The 27,510-nt window shown below is 48.8% G+C and overlaps 1 protein-coding gene across 2 annotated transcripts in view; it reads right to left on the reverse strand.

Moving 5' to 3' along the window:
• The window catches only part of LRRC75A (leucine rich repeat containing 75A), a 70,629-nt gene that overhangs the window by 32,936 nt on the left and 10,183 nt on the right, over window positions 1-27,510 (reverse strand). For both annotated transcript variants that reach the window (XM_027691102.1, XM_027691100.1), the window contains exon 2: window positions 11,992-12,120. In XM_027691102.1, the coding sequence (XP_027546903.1) occupies window positions 11,992-12,120 (129 nt within the window). The remainder of the gene's footprint in view (window positions 1-11,991; window positions 12,121-27,510) is intronic.

Genomic DNA, 27,510 nt, shown 5'->3' on the forward strand with positions numbered 1-27,510 from the left:
CCCCCTTTGCTTTTGAAGCTTGGGGCTAAACTGCAGCCTATTGTTGCCTGCAGACATCTGCGCTGCAGCCCCAGCGCCCACCCCCAGACGTGCCTTCAGAACTGTCCTCCTCCTGTGGGACCAGGAGCTGAGGAGGTGGGAAAGCCCTTAAATCCACCATTCCCACCTCACTGAAGGCCAACACATGGCAGTACCCTACAACCCCATCCAGGTGAGCAGGGGAGGATCCACAGCAGCAACAAATCCCTCTTGCTGCGTGGCTGAATTCCTCAGGCAAGGCATGAGAAACCCCCCTTGTGCTGTAGGGAAGAGCCCTCCAGGGAGGTGTCCTTAAAATATCACCATAAGGGCACTGCAATTCCCTCTCCATCATTACAGGCTCCTCTGGGAAGAGAATCCAGCGTGTGGAGAATGAGTGATGAGGTGGATGATGCCCAAAGGCAAGCAGATATTGGCACAGTGGATGGAAGTGACATATCTTGTCCACATGGAGGAAAACTAGATCCAAGTAAAGTGACAATATTGGCTTTAGATGGGCCAATCTGACCACCCAACAACATCGTGCAGAACTTCTTTTGAAAATAAATCACGTCTGGTTTAATTCAAATTAGAGGAGGGACGGAACGAATTTAATAAAGGCCATTTTAATAACAATGAGGTTGTTCCCAGAAGGCTTCACTGCAACTGAGCTAATTCCACTTGATTTTTCCTGAGTTTCTCCAGGTACTCAGCCATGAGGCCAAACACCACCCCTGCCTCCCCCTGCTCAAGGTTAGGGCCAAGCACTCACTGGCAGCAGAGACACCCTGATGGCTTTTGTAAGGGAAGGATGTGCCCCAGAATTAATTCACATCATGAAATGGCCAAAAAAAGAGCAGCTGGTCCTGGAAGAGAATGAAGGTCTCTTATAGGAGAAGGGCCATTTGGCTTCTCACAGGAAAAATGCATTTTTTTGGCATGGGAAATTCAGCTTTGGGCTTGGTGACCCCTGTCTCAGCACGGCTCCAGCACTGAGCTCATGGCAGCTCAGGTCCTGCCATAAGCAGCACTCCCCATCTGCTTTGATGAAAGGCCAAAGCGTGAGGCCTTGGACTCAGTGTTGACACACCAAAATGAAAAGCAATGTACAGTGGGGCTTATCGAGAGAGCCAGAAGTACGAGATGAATGGGATCTGCAGCAACTCAGGAAGTTATTCAAAAGGATCCTGGAGTAATATTACACTTGGACTTCAGAGAAGCAATTAAAGAAGGCAATAAAATTCGAGGTGATAGATGGCCCTGGGGGGGACATGTAAGATAAAGGGAAATTGCAAAAAAGAATATAAAAATCTTCTGTGAGAGCTACTGGAGGGTACCCAGCTTAGCTTCCACAGCAGAGGAGGAATGAGCAGCAGTCAGAACAGCGTGGGGAATGACAGGGATCTGCACCCACCAGCTGCACTGCCCCGTGCTGCGATGCCCAATATCTGTCCAAGATGTGCACAGCAAAGCTGTGCCTGTGGAGGAGGCCTTTGAGCAGCATCACTCCAACACGTGTTCCTGACATACACAGTAAGGTCCTCAGCCAAATAAATTGGGCCCACTTGAGTGCCATAAACAAAGTCACGCATGGGGAGGCCATTTAGGTGCCAGTGTCCATTCCTGGAAAGGTCACTGGACCATCCTTTTAATGACAGATGCATCTGTACCTCCTGACAGACACAGGGAGCTGCCATAAAACAAAGAGAGCAGCTAAAAATCCAGAAGAGCCATTCATTGCCCTGGAATATCTCAGCAAACAACCGACTGGCAAGATAATCATTACAGCTGGTGCAGAACAGCAAAGAGAAAAACATCCAAGGTGCTGCTGACTGGGCTGAGAATGGGAAGGGCCGTCAGAGGTGTCAACCTCCAACGCCTGCTGAAGTCAGTGTGGTCAGTGGGTGATGGCACTCACCCTCCTCCTCCACACACAGACAGGGAGGATTGATTTCAGAGCCTTGGGGGATGCAGAACCCATGGGCAGCTCCTCCCCAGGGGGTTCAGAGCTCCCCACCACTCTCTGTGGCTGGCCAAGAGCAGTTTGCAGGTGAAGCTCTATTGTATTTTGGCAAACAGCATCATCCCTTGCCTACAGAGCTGATGTCTCTACTTACCTGTCCAGCCTCAGGCTGCAGAAAGTGCTCTGCCTCCTGAGGGGCTCCTCTACTTCTCAGCCTCTGCTCAGGGATGGAGTGATGGGGGTACAGAGCTTAGCATGGTGTCTGTGATGCCTCCCACCATCCTGCCCTGAGCAAACCTGGCTCTTCAGCCAGACCCTGCCTTGGCCACTCTCTGCAGGAGCTGGTATTTCTCAGGGAACATCCCATTTGGAACCACAGGTCACAGCCCAGCACCTGCCTTTGCTGCTAAATGCAGGAACCTCTCACTGTCCTCTGCACCCACCTCCCCCCAGGGTTAAACCAGACGTGGATTCTTTGGTTATTTATGTCCCAGATGTAGGACACCCCGCAGAGACTTTCCCAGCCCAACAAGTCTCCTGCAGAGCCTGTGTCTCAGCTGCACCGCGCCAGATCCCACGGGAAGCAAACCCCAGTCCAGCCTGTTATTGCTGCTGGAGGAGCTCAGTATCCCATCCCTGGGATACTGCTGCAAATATTTATGTCGTTCCCTGGAGGCTCTCAGCCCCTCACCACAGCCCTGGGAGTCTCATGATGTCCATGAGAGCCTGGGGAGGGGCAGCAGCGACCCCCTCACATCAGTCCCTGTTGTTCCCTGCAAATGTGAATCCCGGGGCAAGGGCATAACCCTCAGAGCAATGCTCGTCTCCAGCTCATTAACCACTGTGGGGCCCTCGTAGGCACAAGAGAACTGGGAATTTTCCTATTTTTTTTAAAGGAAAAAGATAAGATCACAGTAAGAAAGCAGCAGTTGACAGCATCCAAGCTCTCCCAGCAACAGCTCAGGGAAGGAGTGGGGTCACTTCATCACGTGCTCCAAGCAGATGTGAAACTATGGATGCAGACACAAGAGCTGTACTGGGGATTTCCTGGAAGGATGGATGGCAAGGAAAGTGACAGAGAAACTGGGAGGATTAGCAAATTACCCTATGATTGCAAAACTCTTTGAAGATGGAAAGGGTGGGATATAGCTCTTACCCAAATCCTCAAATACCCCAAACTGTGAGATAATCACTTGCTGGACTTCGACCAGAAATCACAGTCCCTGCCATCTAGGATGAGCAATCACTGAAAATCCTCCTGGCACCTTCCCTATCTACAAGAACTCATCTCTTTGCTTCTCTTTATTACTTTTTTTCTTACTAGAGACTGGGCAGGTGCATCCCCACTGGAAGGATCAATCACATGGTGATTCCCAGGGAAAGGAGGGCACTTTTACTCATGGGGTGAACCAGACAGAAGGGTCTGTGCCCCACCCTAAACCTGCAATGCTGCTCACTGAGACAGCTCCTCTATTTGGCTGGGTGAAAGCATCTCTGAGCCAAACTGAGGGGATGCACAGCTGCCCCTGCAAGGTGACTCTGTGCTGGGAGCTGCCAAGGCAAGAGCTTGGAGATCAGCAGCAAAGGGACAAACTTCTCCTTGCTCCAAGAAATAGCCTGAAGCATATGTCAAGACAGCTGTGATGCTGCAGATAGGCTAAATGCCAGTAACTCTTCAAATTCCATTGTTTGTGCTAGAAATGAGAGAGCTTCCAAGAGCCAGAGGTGTTTTGGTTCAGCCTGGTGAGTTCAGCGTTGTGCACAACTTTTCCCAAATCCAGGCATCACTTTTCCCTACTGTGAAATGCTGGTAGGGCTCTTTCCCTTTCTTATACAGGGCTTGAGGAACCAGAAGGAAAGGGCACAGAGAGCTGTTTGGCAGTAACAGTGGCTTATCCTCAGTGCTTTCAGCTCACCCTGCAGCACCACGGGTACTCAGCACCTCTGGTGCAAAGCCTGGCCACGGTGCACAGAATCTGAAATTTGGGGTACATGCAAAACAATGGATTTTTCTTCAAGCCCACAGCACGGGGCAAAGGCAGGATTTGGGGCAGAGACCCTGGGCACGTCACCATCCCCATCTGTTCCCCCAGATGCTGCAGGAGAGCAGCACACTCACTGTGGTGCAGCAGGGCTAATCAAAACCTGCCCCAGCACTGACAGCCTCCAGTGGTCAGGGTTGAAAAATGGGTGTAACAGCTGACTGCAGCCCCAAAACAGCTGAGACTGGGTCCTAATAGCTACTAGAGCTTCTTTCACCCACCTTGGCAAATGGTGAGTAGGCCTTTTCTGCCTTAACCAGATGTGGCCACACACCACATCAATTCCTCAGCCATCAGCAGTGGTCTATCAACAGAGAGGAAACCGCTCATTAAACCCCTCAAACTCATTTCTGCAAATCCACATTGCCAGCAGACCATTTGCTCGCTTAGTATTGACACACCTGTGAGTTAGGCTAGGAACAGATACTAAAATACCCATCTAAGTGCCAGCTCTGCCCTCCAGCCATCCCACAGGACAGGTCCCCACCACGCACTCCTCAGCACTCCAGGTAAATAAATAACACTCCTGCCAGGAGGCAGGGAATCAATATGCTTCCTTCCTTTGTGGTAAATTATGTTCTGATTAAAAGCTAAATGAGCTGAACTCAAACGTCAATTGCCATCAGAAAACATCAATAAAACATGTTGTTACTGTTTAATGAGGTACCTGCTTCTTCATCCGCCCTTTCCCTTGGGGACGCTTGGAGAGGCTGTGGGCAAAAGGGTCCTTAGGAAAGATCCAAAGCTAAACTGGGCAACTACAGCCTCACCCACAGACTCTTCTTTACCCCCATGGTAAGCCCAAGATAACCATGAAATATCTTTTCTTGCTACTGGCTCTAGTTTTAATCTCCTGCTCCAGCTCCGACCCGCGCGATGATGCTCGTCACTGGCAACTGGTGTCACCAAGACGCTCCCAACTGCTTGGCAGAAAAAGGGAAGCTGAGCACGCAGCTCTCCACACATCACTTGCTGCATGATGTGGCACCTGACATTTTGGAGGCACTGCAAAATCCACCTCCGAGCTGACAAAACCCACCCTGCGGCATTTCGGAGGGTTTGCAGATGGTTACACCGTGGTTAGGAAAGGTCGTCCTATTATTGTGGGAACTGAGCAAAAGGGCCTGGCAATTCTGCCAGCTGGCACTGGGATTTTGGGTTTAAGCAACCCAAAAAGAGATAAAAAGACAGAAGTTTGATAAAAGTCACCCTGGCCACACTGGAGTGGTTAATGATAAAAGTCACCTTGGCCACGCTTGGAGTGGTTAATGGCTGGACTTGATGATCTAAAGGGTCTTTTCCAACATAAATGGTTTTATGATCAGATCAGACTGTGATTAACTGCTCAACATCCCCACGTGCAAACTGAGTGCTGGGGAGCACATTTATCAGGCTGGGAGGGATAAGGACAGCAGGGGCTTCCTTGCACCCCACAGGGTTTGGATAAGGAGGCCGAGGCGGGGCTTATCCCTTCTCCATCCACAATCCATTAAGTTGCCAGCAGTGGCACCATCACAGCCCATCCAGACCTCACCATTATTCCCTTTTAGCCTTAATACTTTAAAAACCTGCAAAGTGCAATTTTCCCCTGTTTCCAACCGAGGCACTCTGCTCAGCTTTGGCTCACACACAAGGGCTTTAGGGAACCTCTCTCTTTTTCAAAAGCAAGATGGGCAGAGAGCATGGCACATTAAGTTAGCAAAGAACCAGAGCTGTCATTAGTGGGGTCTGAGCTTTGCAGCCTCTTTCATACTTCAGGACATTTTAATGTATTGCAGATGTCTTAAATATCCATAAAGAGTGATCTTCACACTTAGAGCAAGACTAGCCAAAAAAACCCCAGAAAGAGCCATTCATACAGAATACAGAATAGATTTAGCTGAATCCCCATCATCCCCTTTGCTTTTATATCAGATATTTGGGGGTTTAGAGGGATTTTCTTCATAAATCAGCCTCCTTCTATGATGTTTCCTAAAGCAAAGAATAAGTAATACTTAGTGCTCTCATAGCACTTTGCATCTGGAATCTGAGAGCTTTGCAAGATGTGTGAGATTTTCCTTGCACATCTCACAGCAAAAGGGAAAGGTAAGAAACTCTCTGAGGATGACAAGCTCTCCTGACACCCTGTACCAGTGTCCCTCAACAAGTCATCGCTCCATTCCTACAATTTCAGCTCATACTGCTGTAAAAAGAAGTTTGATGTCAGAAGCTTGGAATGATAATTTGAATTCAAGATCAAATAACAACACACATGACAGAGGAGCTGGATTATGTGCTTGGTTTGGGGATAAAGGCACCGAGCTGGTGGTCATGGTGCCCTGATTACATTCACCCTGTATAAACTGTTTATTAATACAGTTCTAGCCACATGTTACAGCACACAGAATAAATAAGAGGAAAAATGCTCATTTTAGCTTCAGTGCAGCTCCATCAGAAATAATACATTTTAAAAATTCAGGGCATAAAAACCCCAACATCATTTGTAAGTTAAGTCTTTACACCACAGGGCTGAAGAAGGGATAGAAATAGATTATTTCATCCAGATCACAATAACCACTTTCTCTTTCCATATTTTCCTCTTTTCATGGGTGACAATTCAGGTAATCAAACCCATTTTGCAAACCTGATCAATTTAGAGCTCATGCAGGAAAAGGCACCCGAGTCAGGGATGTGGCTAAGCATAAATTGCTCAAATGACACAGAAGTGAACAGGAATATAGATCTTCAATCCGTCCAGAGCTACACAGGCAAAATCCATTTTGCTTCCAGTCACTTCTCCAGCTACACCAACTGCTTAGAAGAGGTTTAAATACCCTCCCCTAACCCATTGCTGTCACCATATATCTTGAAACACTATGAATTTAGGTGGGGAAGCTGTGGACCATGTTCCCTGCTGTACACAGCTCCCACTCTGAGGTGTTTGCCCACATCTAACACCCTGTGTGTGAACGGGATCATGTCTTTCAACTGTTGCCTTGGAGGAGCTGCTGCCTAAGAGGTGCAGGTACCAACAGAAGAACGGACAGGCAAAGCTGGACTTTGGTGGGGCTTTGCTAAACTGCTCTGCCAGCCCTTCCCTGGCCACTGACCTGCAGAAAATCCTTCCTTCAGAGAAAGCAGAAAGATGGGGGTCAGCAAAGCCAAAATCTCACTGTGTTTTTACTCTGGGCAGCCTTCAGGGTTTGGAGGAGCTTCCACAGTACATCCCCGGGCCAGCAAGAGCTGGTGCAATCAAACAGCCCAAGGTCACAAGGCCAAAAAGGCTTGTGAAGCCCAAGGCTTCACTTTCTCCTCCCCACCCAGCTCCACTCAGCACTTGTCCCAAATTCAGCAAGTCCTCAGACTGGAGGAAAGCCTGACTCCCTCCCCATCCCGGCCATCAGTCATCCATACATGTGGCTTGGGTGTGTGGAAAAAGAAACCGGTTTAATTTTCCAACAGTTTACAGCCAGATATTCCCGCTGGCAAGAAGACCTGTGAATTTTTTACGGGGGCCCTTTGCTCCTGACGCGTTTGTGTTTTCAGCTCCTTCCCGCTGGAAACCGGAGCGGCCACAGCAAAGATACAAGGCATTGTGGCCACTCTGTCCCACACCACGTGGCTTTGATGAAGCATTTCGTCCCCTTTCCCTGACCATGGGGACAGACAGACATTGCCCTGGGGGCTGCACCCCCAGGTTTTGGAAAGCAGCGTTTGCAGAGAGAGCTGAGCTGCTCTCCAAGGAACACGCCTGGCACCTTTCCATGGGGCTGGCATTGGAGAGAGGCAGAAAGATAAAAGACTGCCCCAAGGTCATGGCCGTGGGGAAGAAAACACTTGTTCAAATGTCTTTGACCTAATGCAAACACCCCATTGAACCAAAAAACTCGCTGCAGAGTGTGAGAGTTTCCAGAAGAGCAAAACTGCCTCTTCTGAGGTGTGAGGAACCCCAAAGGTTGACAACAGCTGAATGAGGTGACCAAATACCAAGAGCAGCATCTATGGCCACCACTCAACACCACGTTGAAATGCAACAGCAGCATTTATTCCATCCAAAAGCTCCCCTGTCAGAGAGTAACCCTGGGCAGTTGCTCCCACATGGCTCCATCAGTGTCTCTGGAGATGTTGTGTGGCCGTGCTGCAGGCACATCCCAGCCCCTCCAGGAAGGGGGGTACTCAAGGCACCTGGGCTTGGTTGAACTGCATTACACATCAGTAAGTAGGGATGGGACCAAATCCAAACCCTGACTTCCAAATGATCTGGAAAAGAGCTTTCAAGCGCCTTGGGCAAGGCTGGGATCTCAAGCAGGGTCTGGGAGACACAATCCAGCCTGTGACGTCCATACAAAATCGCACCCAAATGATTTCCATACTCAGGGCTCATTCACAGCAATCCAGGCTCCTCCAGCACAAGTTAAATTTTCTGCCTTGCTGCAGGTTTGAATTTACTGGCTGGAATAAGCATCCACTGAACTGTGCTGAGCCACAGCCACGTTGGAGAGCCCAGGCCAACTTTTTTCTGGCCATACAGACAAGGACATGTTTACCCAGAGCTTGGAAAAACTATTCAACTTTTATTTTAGCTCAGAGGAGAGACCAAGGGGTCACCTTTAAGCTAAGGGTGGTATAAATAGAGGCTGAGTAAAAAAGCAATGTACAGAAAGTCAGGGAAGTGCTCAATGCTCTTTCCAGGAGGGAGGAGGAAAGCAAGACCCCAAAGCCCTGAGCAGAGAGATATTTAATAAAGCAGGTTAATAGGGACCAGGGTCCAGATCAGCCCCATCTCTCCCACCTCCATATGGATGTGGGCAAGGTCACAGCTGCCTCAACCTACATATTTATATTTGTGCCACAGGATGCAGAGACATTCCTCTGGCAGGCAGAGCAAAAGCCCAAACTTCTGCAACACTCCTGGCCCTGAGCTCTCTCCTGCTCTCGTACATCGCTGCCAAGTCTCTGTCAAAGAAACTGCAGGGAGGGAAAGAGGACTAGGATATGGAAAATAACCCAAGTGACTAAGGCATGCAGGTTTTCTGGGGACTTAAAGAAAATCAGCATCTCAGAAAACCACCAGGAAACATTGGGATGAAATGACTTTTCACCCAGTATCCCGAGCTGCCGAAAAAAAGAAGGTAAAGTTAAAGCACAGCTAGTGGCACCCAAACCTGAGCAAGGCGAAGTCACGGACCAGGAGCTGCAGCACAGTCCTGCTGTTGCTGCACTTGCTGTCTGTCCCCTGCACAACCCCTGCTTTCCTCTCCAAGGCAACACCCATCCATCTCCTGGGGATGCCCCAGGACTCAGCAAATGTCTGTGAGCCCCTGGGGCTCCTCGGTGGAGCTCCTTGCTGCACCACAGAAGACAGTATGTTCTTTGCTGCATTAATACAGCTGTCACCATTCTCATGTGAGCACTTGCCACCTGCCAGCATTTGCCACCACAGCCTCGTAAGGGACTGTTGGCCCAGAGAAGCTGTTCCTTGCTCCAGCACCAAAGCAAGTGTGTGGTGTGCTGCAAAGCCTGACCTCCAAACCTGACAGAGCTCAAGAAACATTTGAATGATACTCTCAGGCACATGGTGTGACTCTTGGACATGGTCCTGTGCAGGGCTAAGGGTTGGGGTGTTTTGGATTTGATGATCCTTGTAGGTCACTTCCAACTCAGCATATTCTGTGATTCTGCACAAGGGAGGGGGAGAGGAGGAGGGTGTTCAGTGCTGCATGGGCTGGATTTATTTGGGTTTTCATTGAATGTTTTACCACCACAGAATCACAGAATGGTTCAGGCTGCAAGGGACCACAGTGGCTCATCTGGTCCCACCTCCAGAGCACCTGGCACAGGACTGTGTCCAGACAGTTCTGGAATATCCCCAGTGAGGGAGACTCCACACCCTCTCTGGGCAATCTGTTGCAGTGCATGGTCACTGCACAATAAAGTTCTTCCTCCTATTCAGGCAGAACTTCCTGTGCATCCGTTTCTGTCCATTCCCCCTTGTCCTATTGCTGGGCACCTGCAAGCAGAGCCTGGTCCATCCTCTGACACCTCCCTACACATACTGACAGACATTGATGAAGTCTCCTCTCAGTGTCTCTTCTCGAGGCTGAACAGGCCCAGCTCTCCCAGCCTTTCCTCCTAAGAGAGATGCTCCAGTCCCTTCATCATCTTTGTCACTCTCCCCTGGACCCGCTCCAGAAGCTCCACATCTCTCTTGTCCTGGGGATCCCAGAACTGGACACAGCACTCCAGATGTGCCTCACCGGGGCTGAGTAGAGGAAACCACAGATTGCTGGACGCCCACCTGATTCAGGATGAGGAGTTTGCATCTCCATGCTTACACTGGCACCAGCTTCTCCACAGCACCGAGTGCCAAAAGAAACGTGCAGGGAGACATGCAAAAGCAGGCACTTGGTGGTGGAGCAGCTCAGCACTGCATGAGTGGCCTGGGGTTGTTTTTGTGAGGAGTGCAGAGCACACACTTGGCCACGGCTCACTGTCAGTCTCCCAGGGCAAGACGTGGAGGAGAAACCAGCTTAGTCACGATGCTTTGGAAAAGGGTAACCTCAGCGGGGGAACGGGGCCTCTCTGCCTGGAAACACGCCCGGCAAAATAGGTTTCTCCAGTTTCCCACCTCATTGCCCCACGGGGGAGGAGAAAGGAAAGGATCTTATTCTCCACAAGAAAAGGGAAAGGGATCTATGAGCATCCTTGCACAGGTTTAGCTACGCAGCACAGGGATGTGTCTGTACTTTGAACTCACGCTGTAGGATATGGGACAATCAGAGATGGAGATTTGGGTCCCTGATGTCCCCTGTGTGCTGCTGCACCCACTCCACCCTTCCCAACATGAAACAGAGAGTTTCATGAAGCACTTTCAGAGCCAGTTCCACACTGTAGCCCAGGCAGACACACCCAAGCATCACCATGGCTTTTCCTCACCATATTAAAAAAATTTTTAAATGTCTCAAAAAAGCAATTTCCCTCATTTTTAAATACTGGTGGAGGTTATTATTAAGTAAAACACCCACAAGAAACAGCAGTGAATGACTCCATCCCTTCATACACTCTCACAGGAAGTTAAAGACCCATTATTAGCAGCAAATACAGGAGACCGATGCCTGCAGGTCCCAGCTCAGACCCCTGTTCCATCACACCTGTGGATGGTCCCTTCCCAAGAAGAGCTTGAAAATGCCACAGGCAAGTCAGAAGGAGGCATGAGATGGGTAAAAACCTTGAGATAAGAAGAGATGAGCCAGCTCCAAGTTTGCTGACTCAGAAGGGAAAAACAACCCCCTCTCCAACAAAATCCAAGGAGAGAGAGCGCAACAAATGTGCTTATTGCACTGACAGTATTGATTACTTAAAAAAAACCTGGAGAAAGAAACCTTAAATATCCAAGCAGCCAGTGGTCACCATGCAAAGTCCCATTTACCTTGGAATGGAGGGAGCCAATCCAGGATTTTCCAAAGCCCTTTTGCTGCTAGAGCTGCCAGGGGGCAAACGGGGCTGATGGTTTTAGAAGTCCACATCTGCCCAGGGCTGCACTTACAGCCTGCTCATGGCAGAGCCCAAACAGCAGCCCATGGAGGCTGTGCTTTTTTGGAAACCTGGCCTTGAAGGCACGGCCAAGGACTCTCTTGTCATTTGGGTTGTGATAAATATCACACGGGGCAAGGAATGGTCTGTTATCCTCACGAGGCACAAAGCATTCCTGATGGGGCACAGTCTTTAAAACACACAGTGGCAGAAAGCAGAAATAATTTGCAAACCAAATGCTAACCCAACACTAGGTGAATGTCACTTGGTCAGCTGGAAAGCCCAACGCTGTGCAATCAAACCACGATCTCCAAGCAAATCCTCCTGGTCCAAAGACACACAAGCACTGCAGTAACCAGGAGGCTTTTTCCCTGGCACTCAGGGAGAAGCTCCACGCTCCCAGCAGTCTCCCAAGCCAGCAGAGTCATGGAAGTGTGATGAGACCATGGTACCTACCGGTTTGGGGCAGTGGATGTATCTAGCAAGGCTGATGATCAAGTCATGAGTGATTGGATCCACCAGGTTTCGAAAGCTGGCGTATCGATAGAGGACATCATCCAGAGAGGTCGACTCCATTCCTAAATCCTGCAGGAAACAGGGCAAAGCAGCAATATTAGATGTGCTACAAATGCTTAGCGTGGGTCTTAAAATTATCCCACACTGGTGGTGCCCATGGAGAAGCCAAGAAGAAAGAGATTCCCACCACCACCCACCACGAGGAAGGGACATGTGAGCATGTCACCCTGGGGAAAGCTGCACTCCTGTCCTTTATCTGCCCTGCAAAGAGACATTAGGGGTACAGGAAGAACACCCTCATGCCAATAAGAAATCCATACAAGCCATAAATAAATAACAAAATAAAAAAGAACATAAAGTCACTGAGCTAATAGTACACTTGCAACAAAGTCAACCCAAAGAAGACTCCAGAGAACGTAACAGCTCGATCAACATGAAACTGCAGCTGGAGAATAAACACAGCATAGATGTGCTCTGGGTCTGCTGTGCACAGGGAGGAAAGAATGAGCATAAAATTGCAGCAATGGAAACAGGAGGATAAACTGGAGTGGGGGAAGAACAAAGTGCTGGACTAGAATGACCAGGGAAGGCGTGGAAGCTCTGCCATTGGAAACTGGACAAGGTTGTGTCAGGAGCAGTTCAGATCGAGCTGATTCTGCCCTAGGGATGGATCAGACCTCCTGAGGTGCCTTCCAAGACTATTTTTTATGATTTACAATTCTTAGACATAATAATTTGAGGAATTTTGGCGGAGAACTCATCATTATATGAAATATGTTGGTGCACAGGGATGAGGAGGGGAAGGGTTATATACAGTGTACTCCTTTTACTTCAAATATATATAATATACAAATATATATATAGTGTACTCTTTTACTTCCCATGGAGCTGGTGGCATCTGGCACAAAGAGTTTCTTCTTGGCAAATATAAGCCAATAACTCCGTGGCCCCCTGCAATAAACTGGAGTCTGTCCTGAGCTCAGAGATGCTCCAGCCTCAACAAACCAAACCACACTGGTTTTAGGTGTTGATGCTCTGTGACTTCAGTCAGGCTGAAAACAACCATCTTCACTTAAAAAAACCAGTTGTGCCTTCAGACCTCGGCTCCAGCAGCCAGAGGGATCTCACATTACCTGCAATTACAGCTCACGGCCACAAACGAGGTGGCAAGTCTTTATCACGCTGGTTTCCTTGGTATTTTTAGGATCACCCCCGCAGCACTGACTGAGTTAACACCAGCTTTGCCAACTCTTTGACTGCAAACATGTCATTTAGTAAAAAAGAGCCGAGGCAGTTAAAAATCACACAAATGAGGCTGCTCTCCCTTGCTGGGAGCACCGAAAAAGCCTCAAAACAACAAATCCAACCAGCCTCAAAACAACAAATCCAACCGGCCACAAAACCCAACCAGCCAACCTGCCCACTGAGAGCAAACATGCCCAGCTGGAAAACTAAAGTGGCCAAACTGATTTATGGTCTATCTCACAGCTTCTGCCAAGTTGGCACTTTAAAAAAACCGAACTAATCTCAGTGTGGAAATGCAGAGCTCAGCTGAGGGCACGCACTGTGCTCACTGTGGCAGCCAGGCCAGCCCACCAAGGCTGTTCCAGAGTGGTTGGGTTTGATTAGGGTGGAAAAACTACCAACTCATTTGTTGAAGGTCATCTTCACCCTCCTGTATTTCAGCACCATGAGGATCTGCAGGTGACTGCACAGAACTGGAGCTTGGGTTCCTCTGCAAGAGGAATAACAGGGAAAATAGAAGTTGTGCAGATAATGTAGGAAATGTCACCTTCCCAGTCTGGTAGAGCTCAACATTAGGATTTAGCAAACATCAGCTAAGAGCTGGATTTGGTCCATGGCCATATGGCATTGCTGGCAAACACCACACATTACCAAAGGAGCCAGTCTGGGCACTTGGTAGAGGTAATCCTAAACACTCAGCTCACTGGGACCTTTCAGGATCAAACCAGGTTTAGCATCCTGCCACTTCTCTTTAAGCATCTCAAAACTCTTGACAATTTTCTCTCATGCTAAAATTAAAATGTAGAGCTAATAAATCAGAGAATTTCTCCTCCTCTCTCCTGGGAGAACTTACATTTTTCACATGAAGTATTCCCTCCTCCCTCCTGGTACGCATTTTTTTATGCACAGATGTCTTTCTCAGCTGCTCCCTAAATCTCTCTGCCATACCAGCATTGTCTCTTTTCCACCGCATGCAATATTTTAGAGCCACTCAAGGCTGAAACTTGTTCGAGGCCAAGTGATGAGCTCATCTGCAATTTAATAACTTAACACCAGTTCATGCTGTCAGCAGCAAATCACAAATCTCTAGCTTTGGAGAAAACACCCAGCATCTGGCTCCAGTCACTTGGGGTTTTTTTCAGCACGTTCCCTTTTCCCGGGGGATTTTACCTGGATGGCAAGTGCAGCTTTGAAACAGGAAGGGTGTCAGGGTTTAAAATTATGGTATTTATGAGCCAGGCAAGAGCATGGCTTTCTCAGTATAGGCTGGAGGGGTGTATTTCTAGAGTGCACCCAGAACCCAGCACTGTGCTGAGATGGTTTGTGCACATGCAGGGGAGGGGAACATCTCTGCAGGTAGTGACAGGACAAGGGGGAATGGCTTCAAACTGACAGTCACCCAAGACCTCCCTGCAATTTATCTGATTTCTTTCCAGCTTTAGGAGGCTGAGAGGAAGCCAAACCACTCGCCTGTCCTCGGGGAAGGCTCATCCACCGGAAGGAAAAGTTCCTGCCACCAACTAGTTGCATTCAGCCTCCATAGGAGGAGTCTCTGCGAATGCAGCAATGTAAAGCTATTAGATTCCAAAAAAAGACACACACACACACAAAAAACCCAACCAAAAAAACCCAACACCACCCCCCCCCACCAGGAATTAGAAATTTATATCAAAGAAATCCAGTAGAAAAATGTAATGTTTCCCTTCAGCAGCCAGCAATTGAAACTTCCCAGCCACAGCCATGAAAGGCGTAAGAGAATCCAATTATTTTTGAAAAACACCAAGCCAAGCGAGAGCCCAGGCACAGTCAGTCCTGTTGCTCTGCAGAACTGATGCTGTGCTCAGCCTGGGTCCCTTTTGCAAGCAACAACCACAAAAACAGCCCAAACAGACCCAAAAACCAGCCCAAATTCAGTGCCCAGCCATCGACTCTCCAGGCCAACACAACCCAAGCAATGCAAGCAAGACATTTGGGAGCTGTACCCCCGGCTTATCTTTCCTTAGTACCAGGTAAAACAACTTGTTATTCCCTTTCTGCTGCCTGTCAAAAAACAGCAGCACAACAGCTGCCAGTCGAGCAACCAGATTTTGAAGCTCCAAGTTGTGTTTCCATGAGATACAGCATCGTGTAAAGCTCCCCTAAGCCACACAGAGCCATGATCGACGGAAGCCAAGCCCATTTTCGCTTATTAAACTATTTATCACTGCAAATTGAATTGTAATTAGAGGCAAATCCAGCAGGTCCATGTGAGAAGTCATATGAGAAAGCAGGTTGTGCTGTTGCTGCTTTCCCTAACATGGAGCAAATGCAGTTACCAGCTGCCCAAATGAAGTTACTGTGCAAAACACCACGCCGAGCTCCTGCCATCAGGGCTGCTCATAAATATTCCAATATCTGCTCTTTCGGCCAGCACCTCTTCCAAAACTGCTTCTTATCTCCACTAATAGCCAGGGCAGCATAATGAATTTCCAAAGTGGAGAGGTTGGTGTTATAAACAAGAGTCGGGCACGGAGGAAGAGAAGGAATAATACTGTGTGCCATCAATCATCTGCAGCAACTTATCAGGGAAGAATGATTTCATGAGGTGAGCATCAGCAGTGTGGTGAGTAAGGTCAGCTCAGAGACAGGCGTGTGAGATGTGACTCAACCGCTGGCACAGCGTGGGCCGCTTGAAGGCCACGGGGTTGTTTTTCTGCGTGCAGGACACACTCAGCTGCTCAGCCCCTGCGCCTGGTGGAGCCCCCCCCTTGAAAACAAGCAAGCAAATTGCCTTTGATCTTTAGGATGTTCGGCTCCATCGCAAACCCTCCCGTGTCTGGTTGATTTTTGAGGTTAGGAAGTCACTGTAAAACTCGGTATTTGTGGGAGTACCTGTTACACTGGGCCATGGCTGGGCACAGGGTGTGGAATCAGCGTCCACCCGTTCTGCACGTGATGAACCCTCCAGTGTTTGCTTCCCTGCTCTTGGTGCAGCTTCACTTTCCCGTGAGATATGGGCAAGCAATGTGGAATTGCACTGCTGAAAAGATTATCTGCCTGGTGCATTGACTGCAGCCCAACAGCTCCTGTCATCTGTGTACACTCCCTATAAACCACGGCTTTATACACTGCAATAAGGTGTTTAACACATGCCATAAACAGCTTAATTCTTAACTGGGTATCCTAAGAAAACAAGGCTGAAACAGTCACATTGTCCATCCATCTCCTTCTCCTCTTCCCCAAACAGCTTTGTAAGACAGGAACCAATTTCACAGGTTGAGAGAAGAGTAAAGCACCTGAAGGGTAATGACATTACAACACGTTTTGGGGAAAAAACAGACCTCAGCAACACAAAGATACCCAACTAATCCACCCCATTAGTGTAAAAACAGAGTTTCAATATGTGGGATATTTTTAACAGAGTTAATATTGGTTTGGAACCGACGATTGCTCATTCAAGCCTCGAGTGAGGGTGCAACGAGAGAAGAGAGTTGATGCTCTGGGGAAGAAGAAAACATTTCCCTGGCAGACTGACTCAAATAATAAATGGTGGCAGCTTGAACCCCCTCCAGGAGGCTGGAATTATAGAAACTTGGAGAGATGGATTAATGGGCAGAGATATGATGCCACCATCCAGATAATAAATAACTGAGAAAAAGAGATCTGCAGAAAAATGCCCTGCTTTTATTTTATACTGCGAGGCAAAGGCAATTACTCCAACTGGAGTTTGGCCAGACCACAGTTAAAAGAATTCTTCAGGAAAGTGCCTGTGGACATTTAATGAGGAGAGCCTCAGCTACCCATCCCATCTTGATTTACAGAGCCAGTGGGATCCCAGTACAGAAAAAGCTTGGAAATGCTATTTGGGTAAGGTGACTCCAGGATTTGCTTTGAACAATTCAAACAATTTAGATCCATCACTCCCTTTAATGCAACTGTTTGTCGTAAGCGCACAAAGTATTATTCACTCATCCCTTCTAAACCAGCAGGAGCTGCCCACATCCTGATTTCCCATCCAACCCAGTGATCAATCCGGGGCTGTCATTCCAGCTGGGGCTCCAGCCCCAAGCCAGGATCCTGCTGGCCATACAGAGCCTGCACCAGATGGTGGGACTTGTCACCTCTTCCTCCTGCTCCCAGATGGATGGGTGACAGCCCAACCTCCCAGCAGCCTCAGCCCTAAAGCACAAGAGTCTCTTTAGCCTTTGCACCAAAACCTTCCCAAGGAGAGCAATCCCCCAGAGTTTCCTCCTGCAGTGGAAACGCGGGGCAGAAAAAGCTGCAGGTCTAAGGGCAAGGTGTGGGGGAGGCTGTGAGCAAAGTACAGCTGAGTGCAAACACTGAAGGGTCACTCTCACGGCCTCCTCACCTCCTGTAACCAGCCCCACCCAGAGCCCCCCACACTACATGGCTAAAATCCAAAGGAAAAGGTTAATGCATCAACCCTGCAAGACACCCACCCTATTAACTCCGCTCTTGCTGCCGGACCTCCCATTAACAACTCTGCAGTGAAGCACTAAAAGGAAATAGGACAAATTTAATCAAACATCTGCCATTTCCATCCTCATGTGTGCTGAAACAGCTTGCTGGAGCAACCCAGGTGCTGACTGAAGTATCCAAACCACAGGTCAGAGGCAGAACTTCAATTTATCATTCCTTTTGCTCTGTGACCAGCACCTCTCAGGGCTGCAGAGGGGAACTCCTGTCCCAGCACGGGTCAGTGGCTGATCCCCAGGGTGAAGGGTCTGCATCAGTGCCAGCTCCCATCTGCACCTCTTCTCCCTGCCTGTTTTTCTTATTTTCCCTTGCAAAAGTCTCTGAGATCTCTGCTGGAAAACCAACTTTGAGGACTGGATTCATATCGTCTCCTGTCAGGTAAGGATCCAGACTTGTCACCTAAGCTCAGTCTACTGTCAATTCATATGAAGATGGTGATTCATCCTACTCTAAGACAGCTGGGCTGACTCAGTCTCTGGATGTGGTTGTCTCTATCAGTCATCCGCCAAGAAAAGCCCCTCTAATTAGCTTATCCTAGACATTTAATGTTTAGGCAACTGGAGCAGGAAAATCCCACTCGTACTGTTCTCACCTTTGTTTTCCAGCACAGCAAGCACTGAGCTCTGTGTGCTTTTTGTACCAACTCTTCCAGCCAAAGAACAGCCCCATCTGTTTTGCATCTGATCACCCATCAATATTAGTTACATTTTTAAGATTTGCTTCAGGCCCCCGTGGTTTTGTTGGAGGTAAACAGGAGCTCAAACAACTCTTGTCCCTTGGAAGGTGACAGGACGTGCCTTACGGCCACTGAAGACTTTTATTTGTGCATGCAGATATTATCTTTGTGCTCACACACAGTAAATACACACACACATCTTTATAGTAAGTATTTAGAGGAACAAAAAAGAAAAGCAGAACTGGGATCCTTGCAGGAAAGGGGAAGAGGTTCCTAAGTGGAAGATGACACTGTCAGATGGGGAGGAATCACTCACCTTCATAATTTCCACTGCCTGTTAGAGACCGCCCCGGTGTCTGGGAATGCAGCAAGTGAACGATTCCCAGCACAAGAGCAGCATTTGTAATCACACACCTTCCCTGTTTGGAATTACAGACAAGTCTCCCTCTCCCTACACGCTACAATTGATGAGAGTTGTTGGAACAACAACGAGTCCACAGGCACTTTGTGCAATCTGCTCCTCATCCCCACCTGCATTTACTGCGTGACCCAAACACCCAAACACATCCTCGCAAACATCCTTGCTAAGGGATATGCTAAGAAAACAGTCCAAAAATCTTTACTCACAAGGCCCAGCCTTAGCAGAGAGTCAAAGAGACAACAAGGCTGGAGTGACTGTGCTGCCTGTCCGTCCTCCCACCTCTCTGTCCCTCCCCAGGTAACTCCATGTGTCAGCCAGTCTCGTTAAACTATGGGAAAGGGGCAGAAGCCTCAAAGGTAATTAAGGTCCTGTAAGTTTGGGGGAATCAGTGTCAGGGGAAGGAAGAGCCCCCAGTAAGGAAGGACCAGGCCTTGGCTGTGGTACACCCTGCATGGCAGCAGGTGGATGGACAGAACGGATGCTCTGCGGCTGGGCCAGATGGTTCCCAGCTGCTGACAGGGTTGACTGTCTGGGACCTCAAGGAAGGCACAGAGGGAAAAGATGGATTCTCCTAGAGCTGAGGTTTGGCTGATGTGATGGACAATAAAGGTAAACCTGCAGGAAAGCCAGCTTGACCTCACCCTGTGCTGAGGACCCACCCTCTTTTCTAACAGAGAAAATGAGACACTGGGAGCCCTCACCTCTCACTCCTCCCTGCTCTAATCCAATCGCCTTCTCCAAGGTTCACTTCACAGATTAACACAACAGGGCATGAGCTGCCAGGCTCTGGCATTAATTCTGTTGAACCAGGGTCCAGTTAGCAGGAAAGCAGGATTTATTGTCTTGGCCCACTTGAGCCCCATCTCCTGTTTCCAGCAGCTGTCACCGTGAGAGGAGAAGGTCAGCATGGATCTCCTGATGTACAACAGTGCAATCCTGCCCGTGGGTGAAAAGCCTTCTCTGAGCACAGCCCAATCAGCTGTTCCCAGGAGCAGCCAAGCACAGAAGGAATTGCAACTCACAGTTGAAACATCACCTTTGTTTCTTCTACACATTCAAAATGCTACTTTCTGATGGCATCCCTTGCTCTCCTCAGCCAGCAGAGCTGTTGCACTCCAGGGATGGGAAAAGAAACTTCATTATTTCAGGAGACAGATGAGGTCTGTGTTTCAGTGCTGCCAAAAATGCCGAGGTGGGGATTACCCACACCTATCCGACACGGGGGCTTTGTTTTGATGCACAGCTCTGCCCAGCAGCAAGGATGCAGCCAGCCATGTGAGCCACTGGGAATCCCTCCCACATCATCCCCAAGCACCGACATTCCCAGGCACATCACGCGGAACCTGCGGCGCCGATAAGGACGTTCCCGGATCACCGGGGAGCCTCCTGGACCCCCCGCCAGCACCCAAAGGAAATCAATCTGTTCCTGCACAAACAACAAGAGCCTGCAATCCAATAACTGCCACCTAAACCCTGGTTCCACTTCCAAGCCCTGGGTTGATTATTATTGCATTAGCTACGGAGGGAAGTATTGTTGCCGCTCAATGAATGCTGAGCTTGACTTCAAAGGGACTGAATTTCGGTGGTGGGAGACTATAGGAATGTTTTGACAATTGCTTTGGGATCCTTCAAGGTGGAGAGGTGCTAGAATAAAACCTCAGATTTAAAGATTCTCTTTACAGGCCTTAGTAAAGAGAAGCATCAATGATTCCTCATCACAGCTCTTTCCCAGAGTCGGTTATTCAAGGGAAGTAATTTGAGACATCTTTGAGAGACACAAATATTCAATTCACTCTTTAAACTGGCTGCTGTGGAATAATGTGAATGTTTCAAAAAGATAATTTAAATGAACAAATTGCGGCTGATTTTTTTTTTTTGGTGCCATTTATACCATTGCAGGAGCCTGGGTGGGAGGAGCACAGGGACAGAAATGGGTTTGGAGGGGAAATCTTGATCCCCTTATCCCCAACATCCTCATTCTTGCTTTGCAGGCATCCGAAATCCAGGTATATCCCTGGTTTTCTACCAGCAAGGAAAGTGGAATTACTCTTTACAGCTGCCTTGCACAAGAATCTGGCTACATATCGCTGCAGAAAGACACCTAGTAGAGATTTTGCACTGTAAAAACTTAAAGGAAACAAGACACCAACAGATTTTAGCTCAGTGCAAAATAGGAGAAAATAAGGTTGAACTCAACACTGAAATAAAACCACCCTGACCTTTTCCTGCATTAAGATTTATTCTGAGTAACAACACCCTGTTCCACACTGAGCACGAGGCCTCTTTTTTCAGTTGGTACCTTCCCAACTGTTAAAAGGGGTTTCCAGCAAAGGAGAAAACCAACCAAATCCCACAGCACCGAACTAATTTCTTTACTTAAGACAAGGCAAGAGGAATGGAATACAAAAAAAGGTTTCCACAGCTTCCAACAGCGTGCCAAGGCGGCCAGCATCACCCAAGTAATTATTATGGACAACATGAATTTCAATTCTTTCATTTGCAAATCCAGCATCACAGTTAATCTTGAGCATGGACCAAGTCCATTAATAAAGCAGATTCATGTAATGGGATTCAAAGCAATGGCAAATCAATACATAACAAACTCCTATGCTTAAATAATTTACGCTTTGCATGATAATCACAGTAACTGTAATGCTGTGTGTTTGTGTGGAGACATATTCCAGACCAGTCCAGGCCACCAAATGAGCTTGGTGGGGCTTGTTCTCCTGCTGTGGGATGCAACCAGCACTGGGCTGAGCAGCCACAGCACAAATACCAAGCAAGAAAACCATATAAACCTGTGCACAAAGTGGCTGCAGCAGGGAGAAATCAGGGAGGATGCTGTTTCACACAGAGGGCAAGAAACTCAATTTCTCTTTCCTCCAGCTTCCCCAGCAGCATGATGGAGGTGGTTCTGATGGAGTCCATGGGACCAGGTACCTCAGCAAAGTGCCTGAAGATGCAAGGCAGCTCCACCCATATTTTGAAAAGCCTGGTCCCCAGCCCTGGAGCAGTGTGAGCTTATTGAGTCAATCCTGATAACCACACTGCTCAGTGTCTCTGGGGTGGAGTCAGTGAGGGAAGGGAAAGCATTTCTTACACTCCTGAGCAGTCACAAGTGAGGCACTGCATTACCCTCTCCTGTGCAGCCCTAACAAACAGCTGTCGAGTTCCTCATGCTCAGCAGCTTTTTGATGTGTGAGGGGAGATGATCTCCCTTCAAATCCTTCCTCAAGCTCCTCTGGTCTCACCCTGGGTGCCTGGCAGAGCCCTCCTCTCCAGGAGCTGCCTGTCCCTGGAGCTCAGCAGCTGCTGGTAGGACCTCTCCTCTGTTCTCCACTGCCAGCTCAGATGTATTTACTGATACAAACTGATCCCAGCTCACTGGTCTCACTTAATCACTGCCTTTCTTGTAATCTTTGATGCCTCACAGCCCATGTGGGGTGAGCAGGGAGTCTTTCCCTAAACAAAAGGAGAAACTGAGCCACAGAAAGTTAGAGCCACATCCTCAAACTCACACTGCTGCCTTCTGCCTCCAACATCCACATTTCCCAACACCTTTAGTTGGGAGGCCACAGTTCTGTTCTCCTCCTTCTCCTTTGGGATATCTTCTCTCATGCTTGCCAAGTCAGAAAGCCACTTAAATACCTGATTAACTACAAGCACATGTTTAAGTCCCACTGAAGCCAAAGGGGTTGGATTAGGCGAGCACTTAATACAGGTTTTCGTCAAGCAAAACTTCTTTCCTCCTCAGCCCTCTCCGCCCCAGTCCCTTCACAGCAGCACAGGGAGCTGATGGTCAGGACACACCACAACCATCAGCTCACCAGAGCGAGATGCAGCTTCAGTGAGCAGTGGAAGAGCATTTTGCACAATGTCAGGCAATGAGATCCCAGGAGATCCCAGGCAATTTGCAGGCTGGGCTGGTCCGAGCAGTGCTCTGCCCTTCCAGAGCCAGCACTGACTCGCCAGCAAATGTTTCCAGTAAGTGCTATTAAGATCCTCCTCTTCATTTCACCACACTGCTACAGAAAGGCCTGAGGGTGGTGGCTGCTGGCCCTGCTCCTCTGAGCCCCAGGGGCTGCCTGGGATGCGACAGATTAACCCACACGTGGCCTGAGAGCCCCTGTGCTTGGCCGAGAAATTCACCCCAGGTTTCATTGGGGGTGCTGAGCAGACACAGGTAATGAACAGCCATTCTGCTGTGCCCTGTTCCTCCTGCCCTGCTTGTAGGCTCTGAGTTCTCTATGAGAGGAAAGAGGTGCTCTCTGCACCCCCAAACCCACAGCACCCCCACGCCAGGCAGGCTGGGGGGTAGCAGGGAGAAACAAGTACATGCCCTCCTTCCCCCCAGGAGCCACCTCCTGCTCAGAGGGCAGCAGTACATCTTGTTCAGCAATAAAAGGTGTCAAAGTCCCCTCCCAGCCCCAAATAAAAATGAGAATATTTCTGTTTTGTTTGACAGTCGGGGCCATTAAGTTGCTCTTGTTGATACTTCATTTCCCAGCGGAGGTGCCGGCAGCGTGTGCCAAGTGAGCTGGGATGCCAGGGACAGAAAACATACCTTTGCCCAGGAAGCTTCTGTGAAGGAAACCGAGCACGTGATGGATCAGTGGCAGTGCAGTGCCCGGGGCACGATAACACACCATTAGCTGACACTCGTGGGTGACAATAACCACGCCTGAAGATCACTTTGCATGGAAAACCTGCTGCTTCTGCTGCTGAGTCACGCCACAGCTCCTGCACTTGGAGCCGATGCAGTGCAGGGTTTTGCTTCTCACAGCTCCCAGGCTGACGAGGAGTTCCCTTCCACCAGTGGATTCTACCCAACCTCGACTATTGGGGTCCAAGTTGAGGACCAAAAGCCAACCAGTCAGTCATAGAAACAAGGCAGGGGCAGCTCTAGAAGGGGAACATCAGCAAAGCACCCACCAAGAAAAGCCTCTGCCTCCGTGCCTTGGGCTATTTCCCTCTTTCCTTACAATGTGACACCATCCCAGGAAGCAGAGGCCTGAAATGCCGGTGGTAACACAGTACCCTGCTAATCCCTGTGCTGCTGCATCCCACGGGTGGTTGAGCCTTCCTGGGAAAACTAAACCAGAGCCCATGAAATGCTGCGGCCGAAGAATATTCCCACAGGTGCTAGAACAAAGTCTTTGGCTTGAAGTTCCCACCACAGTTCCGGCACTGCAAGCCCAGGACGTTTATTTTCCAACTTCAAAACAGCCAACACTAATATTTTTGACCACCAGTTCCTCCTGAAGTCAAAGGCAGAGGAAGAAGAACCCAAGAAGCTTTCAGGACACAGGACCAACTTCTTAATATCATTTCCCAGATATGACCACAGGGCTGAATAATCACTGAAACCTGATGCAAGACGATGAGCTGAGCAAGAGCAAAGCCAGGATGAGCTCACTGTGCGGCCCCGTCCGCCAGCAAGTCGAGCCTTCCCTTCCCTGCTCTGGTCCCAGCGAGACATCCACTACCCTGGGCTGAAATTCCTCCAATGGCCACAAACAGCTGATTTCAATATTAAGGCAGCACCGAGACGTGACTAATACTAATTGAGCTGGTTTCAAAGTGTAGAAGCAACTGGTCTGTGGTGAACCAGACACCTACAGCCTCACACACGCGAGACGTGGGTGAACCACAGTGTTCACAATGGGCTGGGGTAGCATTTAGCACAGGGTGACACCAAATGAGCCTTGGGACCTTACTCCTCCCTGCCAAGAAATGCCAGATATTCATACCTGAAAGAAAGATTCCTTTTGCAAGATGTTAAACAAGAAGAAAAAAACCTTGTTTCTCTCTGAAGATACCACAGGCTTGTCCAAAATCACCACTGACAAGTAAATAGGTTGGAAAAACCTACTTCTGAGAGCGGCTGAGCTGCCAAGCAGACTCAATATGTGTTATCTTTTCCCTTTTCACTTTATCTTCCCTGACGAGACTGCTCAGAAAGCGATAAGGAGCAGCTGCTGGGAGCCCTACTCGTGGCTCTGCCACTTCTGCACTCTTCATTCCTGCTCTTGGGATTTCCCTGCTCCGGTGGATGTTTCCATTCCCCTTTACCAGGGGGACACTCAGCCTTTCTGCCCCTCCAGTCCCTCTGCAAAGTGAGTAGAACAGATGCTTTTCATGGAATCCTCTAGGTTGGAAAAGCCCTCTGAGATCATCGAGTCCAACCGCGAACCCAGCACTGCTGAGGCCACTGCTAAACCACGTCCCCAGCGCCTCATCTTTTAAATCCCTCCAGGGATGGCGACTCTACCAGTGCCCTGGGCAGCCTGTTCCAGGGCTGAACAACCCTGTGGCTCGTGGATGGGTCAGTCAGAGATGAAACATCCAGAGGTGGAGTTTGGTCAGCATTGGGTCCCGCCAGGACTTTGCATGTGGTGCTCAGCAACACGATGTCATCCTGATCCTTCTGCAGTCAACAGAGGCAGCACTGTGAAATGATCTCAGCCTGCAGGAATGGCACTGTATTCCTGCCTTTGGATTATTTCAGGCTTCTGTATTTTTGCTCCAGCACTGTCTCCTCTGAAGGAGAGGAGACAGTGTTTGCATATAAGCAAACATGAGTCCTTCTAGAAAATACAATTGATTTATAGGATGAAGCAACACTTAAAGTTTTTTGGGTTTTTTTTTTAAATAGCTTGCAGGAGACAAGCTTAGCTTATTTATTTTCTTTGTGTTGGTGGAGAATAGCAGCTGATGGGCACGAGATGAAAGCACCCCAAGCAAAGAGTCCTCACCGCGTTTCAGGGAGTTAATCTCATCTGAGAACTGCTTTTCATCCATTTGAAAAAGGATGGAGAAGTTTGTCGGAGCCAAAACTTGCACTGGGTGCAGACAGGCTGACCCTGTCACCTGCACCGTGCCAGATTCTCCACCCTCCCCCTCTGGACAGCAACAGGGTGGGAAGAAAAAAAAGGGAATACTAACCAGCCCCAAGCTGTGCATGGAGAGTGTGCTCAGGAAGAGCACTGGTGCTGTTTCCTTTATTTTTCAGCTCAGCCTTTCCACTTAATGACCAGTGCCCTGTACTGGACAGTCAGCTCCTGGTACAGTTCCAGCAGCTGGTCCCCATGTGGGAGCAGGGACCTGCTGTGCCAGGTGCTGCACACCCACAGGCTTGTGTTGCTCATGATGCACCCAGGGGCTTTACAGAGATGCACATATCCTAAAATCCAGGACAACCTGGAGTCCTACCAGCTCTCAGAGCTGCTGACACCCTTGTTCTTAAGCAACAAGGGCAAGAGAGGTAAAATGCCTCTTCTGGCATTCTCCCATGGAAAGGAGGGGATTTTTATACTCAAAAAGGAGATGTCAGAGGGCAGAGGTTGTGCACATACAGCTGAAACACCTTTCTCCCCTGCTCGGGCCAAATGCACAAATCTGTGCAAAGACTCATTTGGGTTGGAAGGGACCTTAAAGCTCATCTCATTCCAACCCACTAAACCCAGATTGCTCCAAGCCCCATCCAACCAAGCCTTGGACACTTCCAGGGATGGGGCAGCCACAGCTTCCCTGGGCAACCTGTGCCAGGGCCCCACCACCCTCACAGGGGAAGAATTTCTTCCTAAAAAATTTAATCTAAATCTGCCCTCTATCAGTTTGAAGCCACAGCAGCCCCTCCACAAAGACATCGAAGGAGCCTGTTTGCATCACCCACGCTGCTGATGCTCAGGGTTTTTAAGGGCACTTAGGTACGTGGTTAAGAGCTACACCTTTAATCTGAAGAGAGGATGAAAAGCTTCATGCTCAGCGATGGTGAGGGCACTCTGTAATCCCATTATAGGCTCTGACAGGCTGGGAATGGCACACAATCATACATCGATTTTGGCTGCTGTAGGAGAGGTTGCCAGGTGGCTCGAGGAAGGGAATTGCTGAGATGAGGGTTTCCTCTTAAAACACCCACAGAAAAATGAGATGCTGATGGGGAAAGTAATGGACGAGACCATCAGCCTGGGCAAATTATCTCCACTTTTTGCAGGGTGGCTTGAAAGCCTCCCATCTTCCCATCCTAAGACTCAATCAGTGCCACCATTGCCCCCACCTCACAGGAATATATCATCCAAGTAATGTCAGGAGGTTTTGGGGGTTAAGGGAAGAAATTAAGCCTTTCCCATGTTTTATCCCATGCTTGAGTGTTTTGATTTGCAGTGTAAGATTTTTACCCCTCAGGTAGAGCAGGGCTGGGATCTGGTATTTGGTACTTGGCTCAGAGGGAAGAAGCTTGGAAAGTGAAATCTTTCTTGAAGGCTTTCACAGTAACTTCCCTGTCTGGCACCAAGGAAGCTGGATGCTCCTTTGAGGATCCAACTTGGCAGGTACCTCCCAACTGGAGGAATGCGAGGTATGGCAGCTGCAGGGGTGGGATCCTCCCAGATTTCTCAGTGTCTTCAGAGAAACCCAATGGTAAAGTTGTTTGGCTCAAAGTGATCAGTAAATGCCCAAACTTGCTATGGACGAATTAATGAACGGGCTGCACAAGGATTCAATTCAATGACATTAAAATTCAATTAATAGTGCTCTTCAAAGTGGCTTTAAACATTAAATGCACTTACTTTAAAACACCCATTTCAAACAAGCAATTTAAGGTGACGCCAACTTCTGGTCATGCTTTAATATTAAACAG

This window comes from Neopelma chrysocephalum, unplaced genomic scaffold (assembly GCF_003984885.1).
Source record: "Neopelma chrysocephalum unplaced genomic scaffold, ASM398488v2 Primary Assembly neopelma1_82, whole genome shotgun sequence".
NCBI lineage: Eukaryota > Metazoa > Chordata > Aves > Passeriformes > Pipridae > Neopelma > Neopelma chrysocephalum.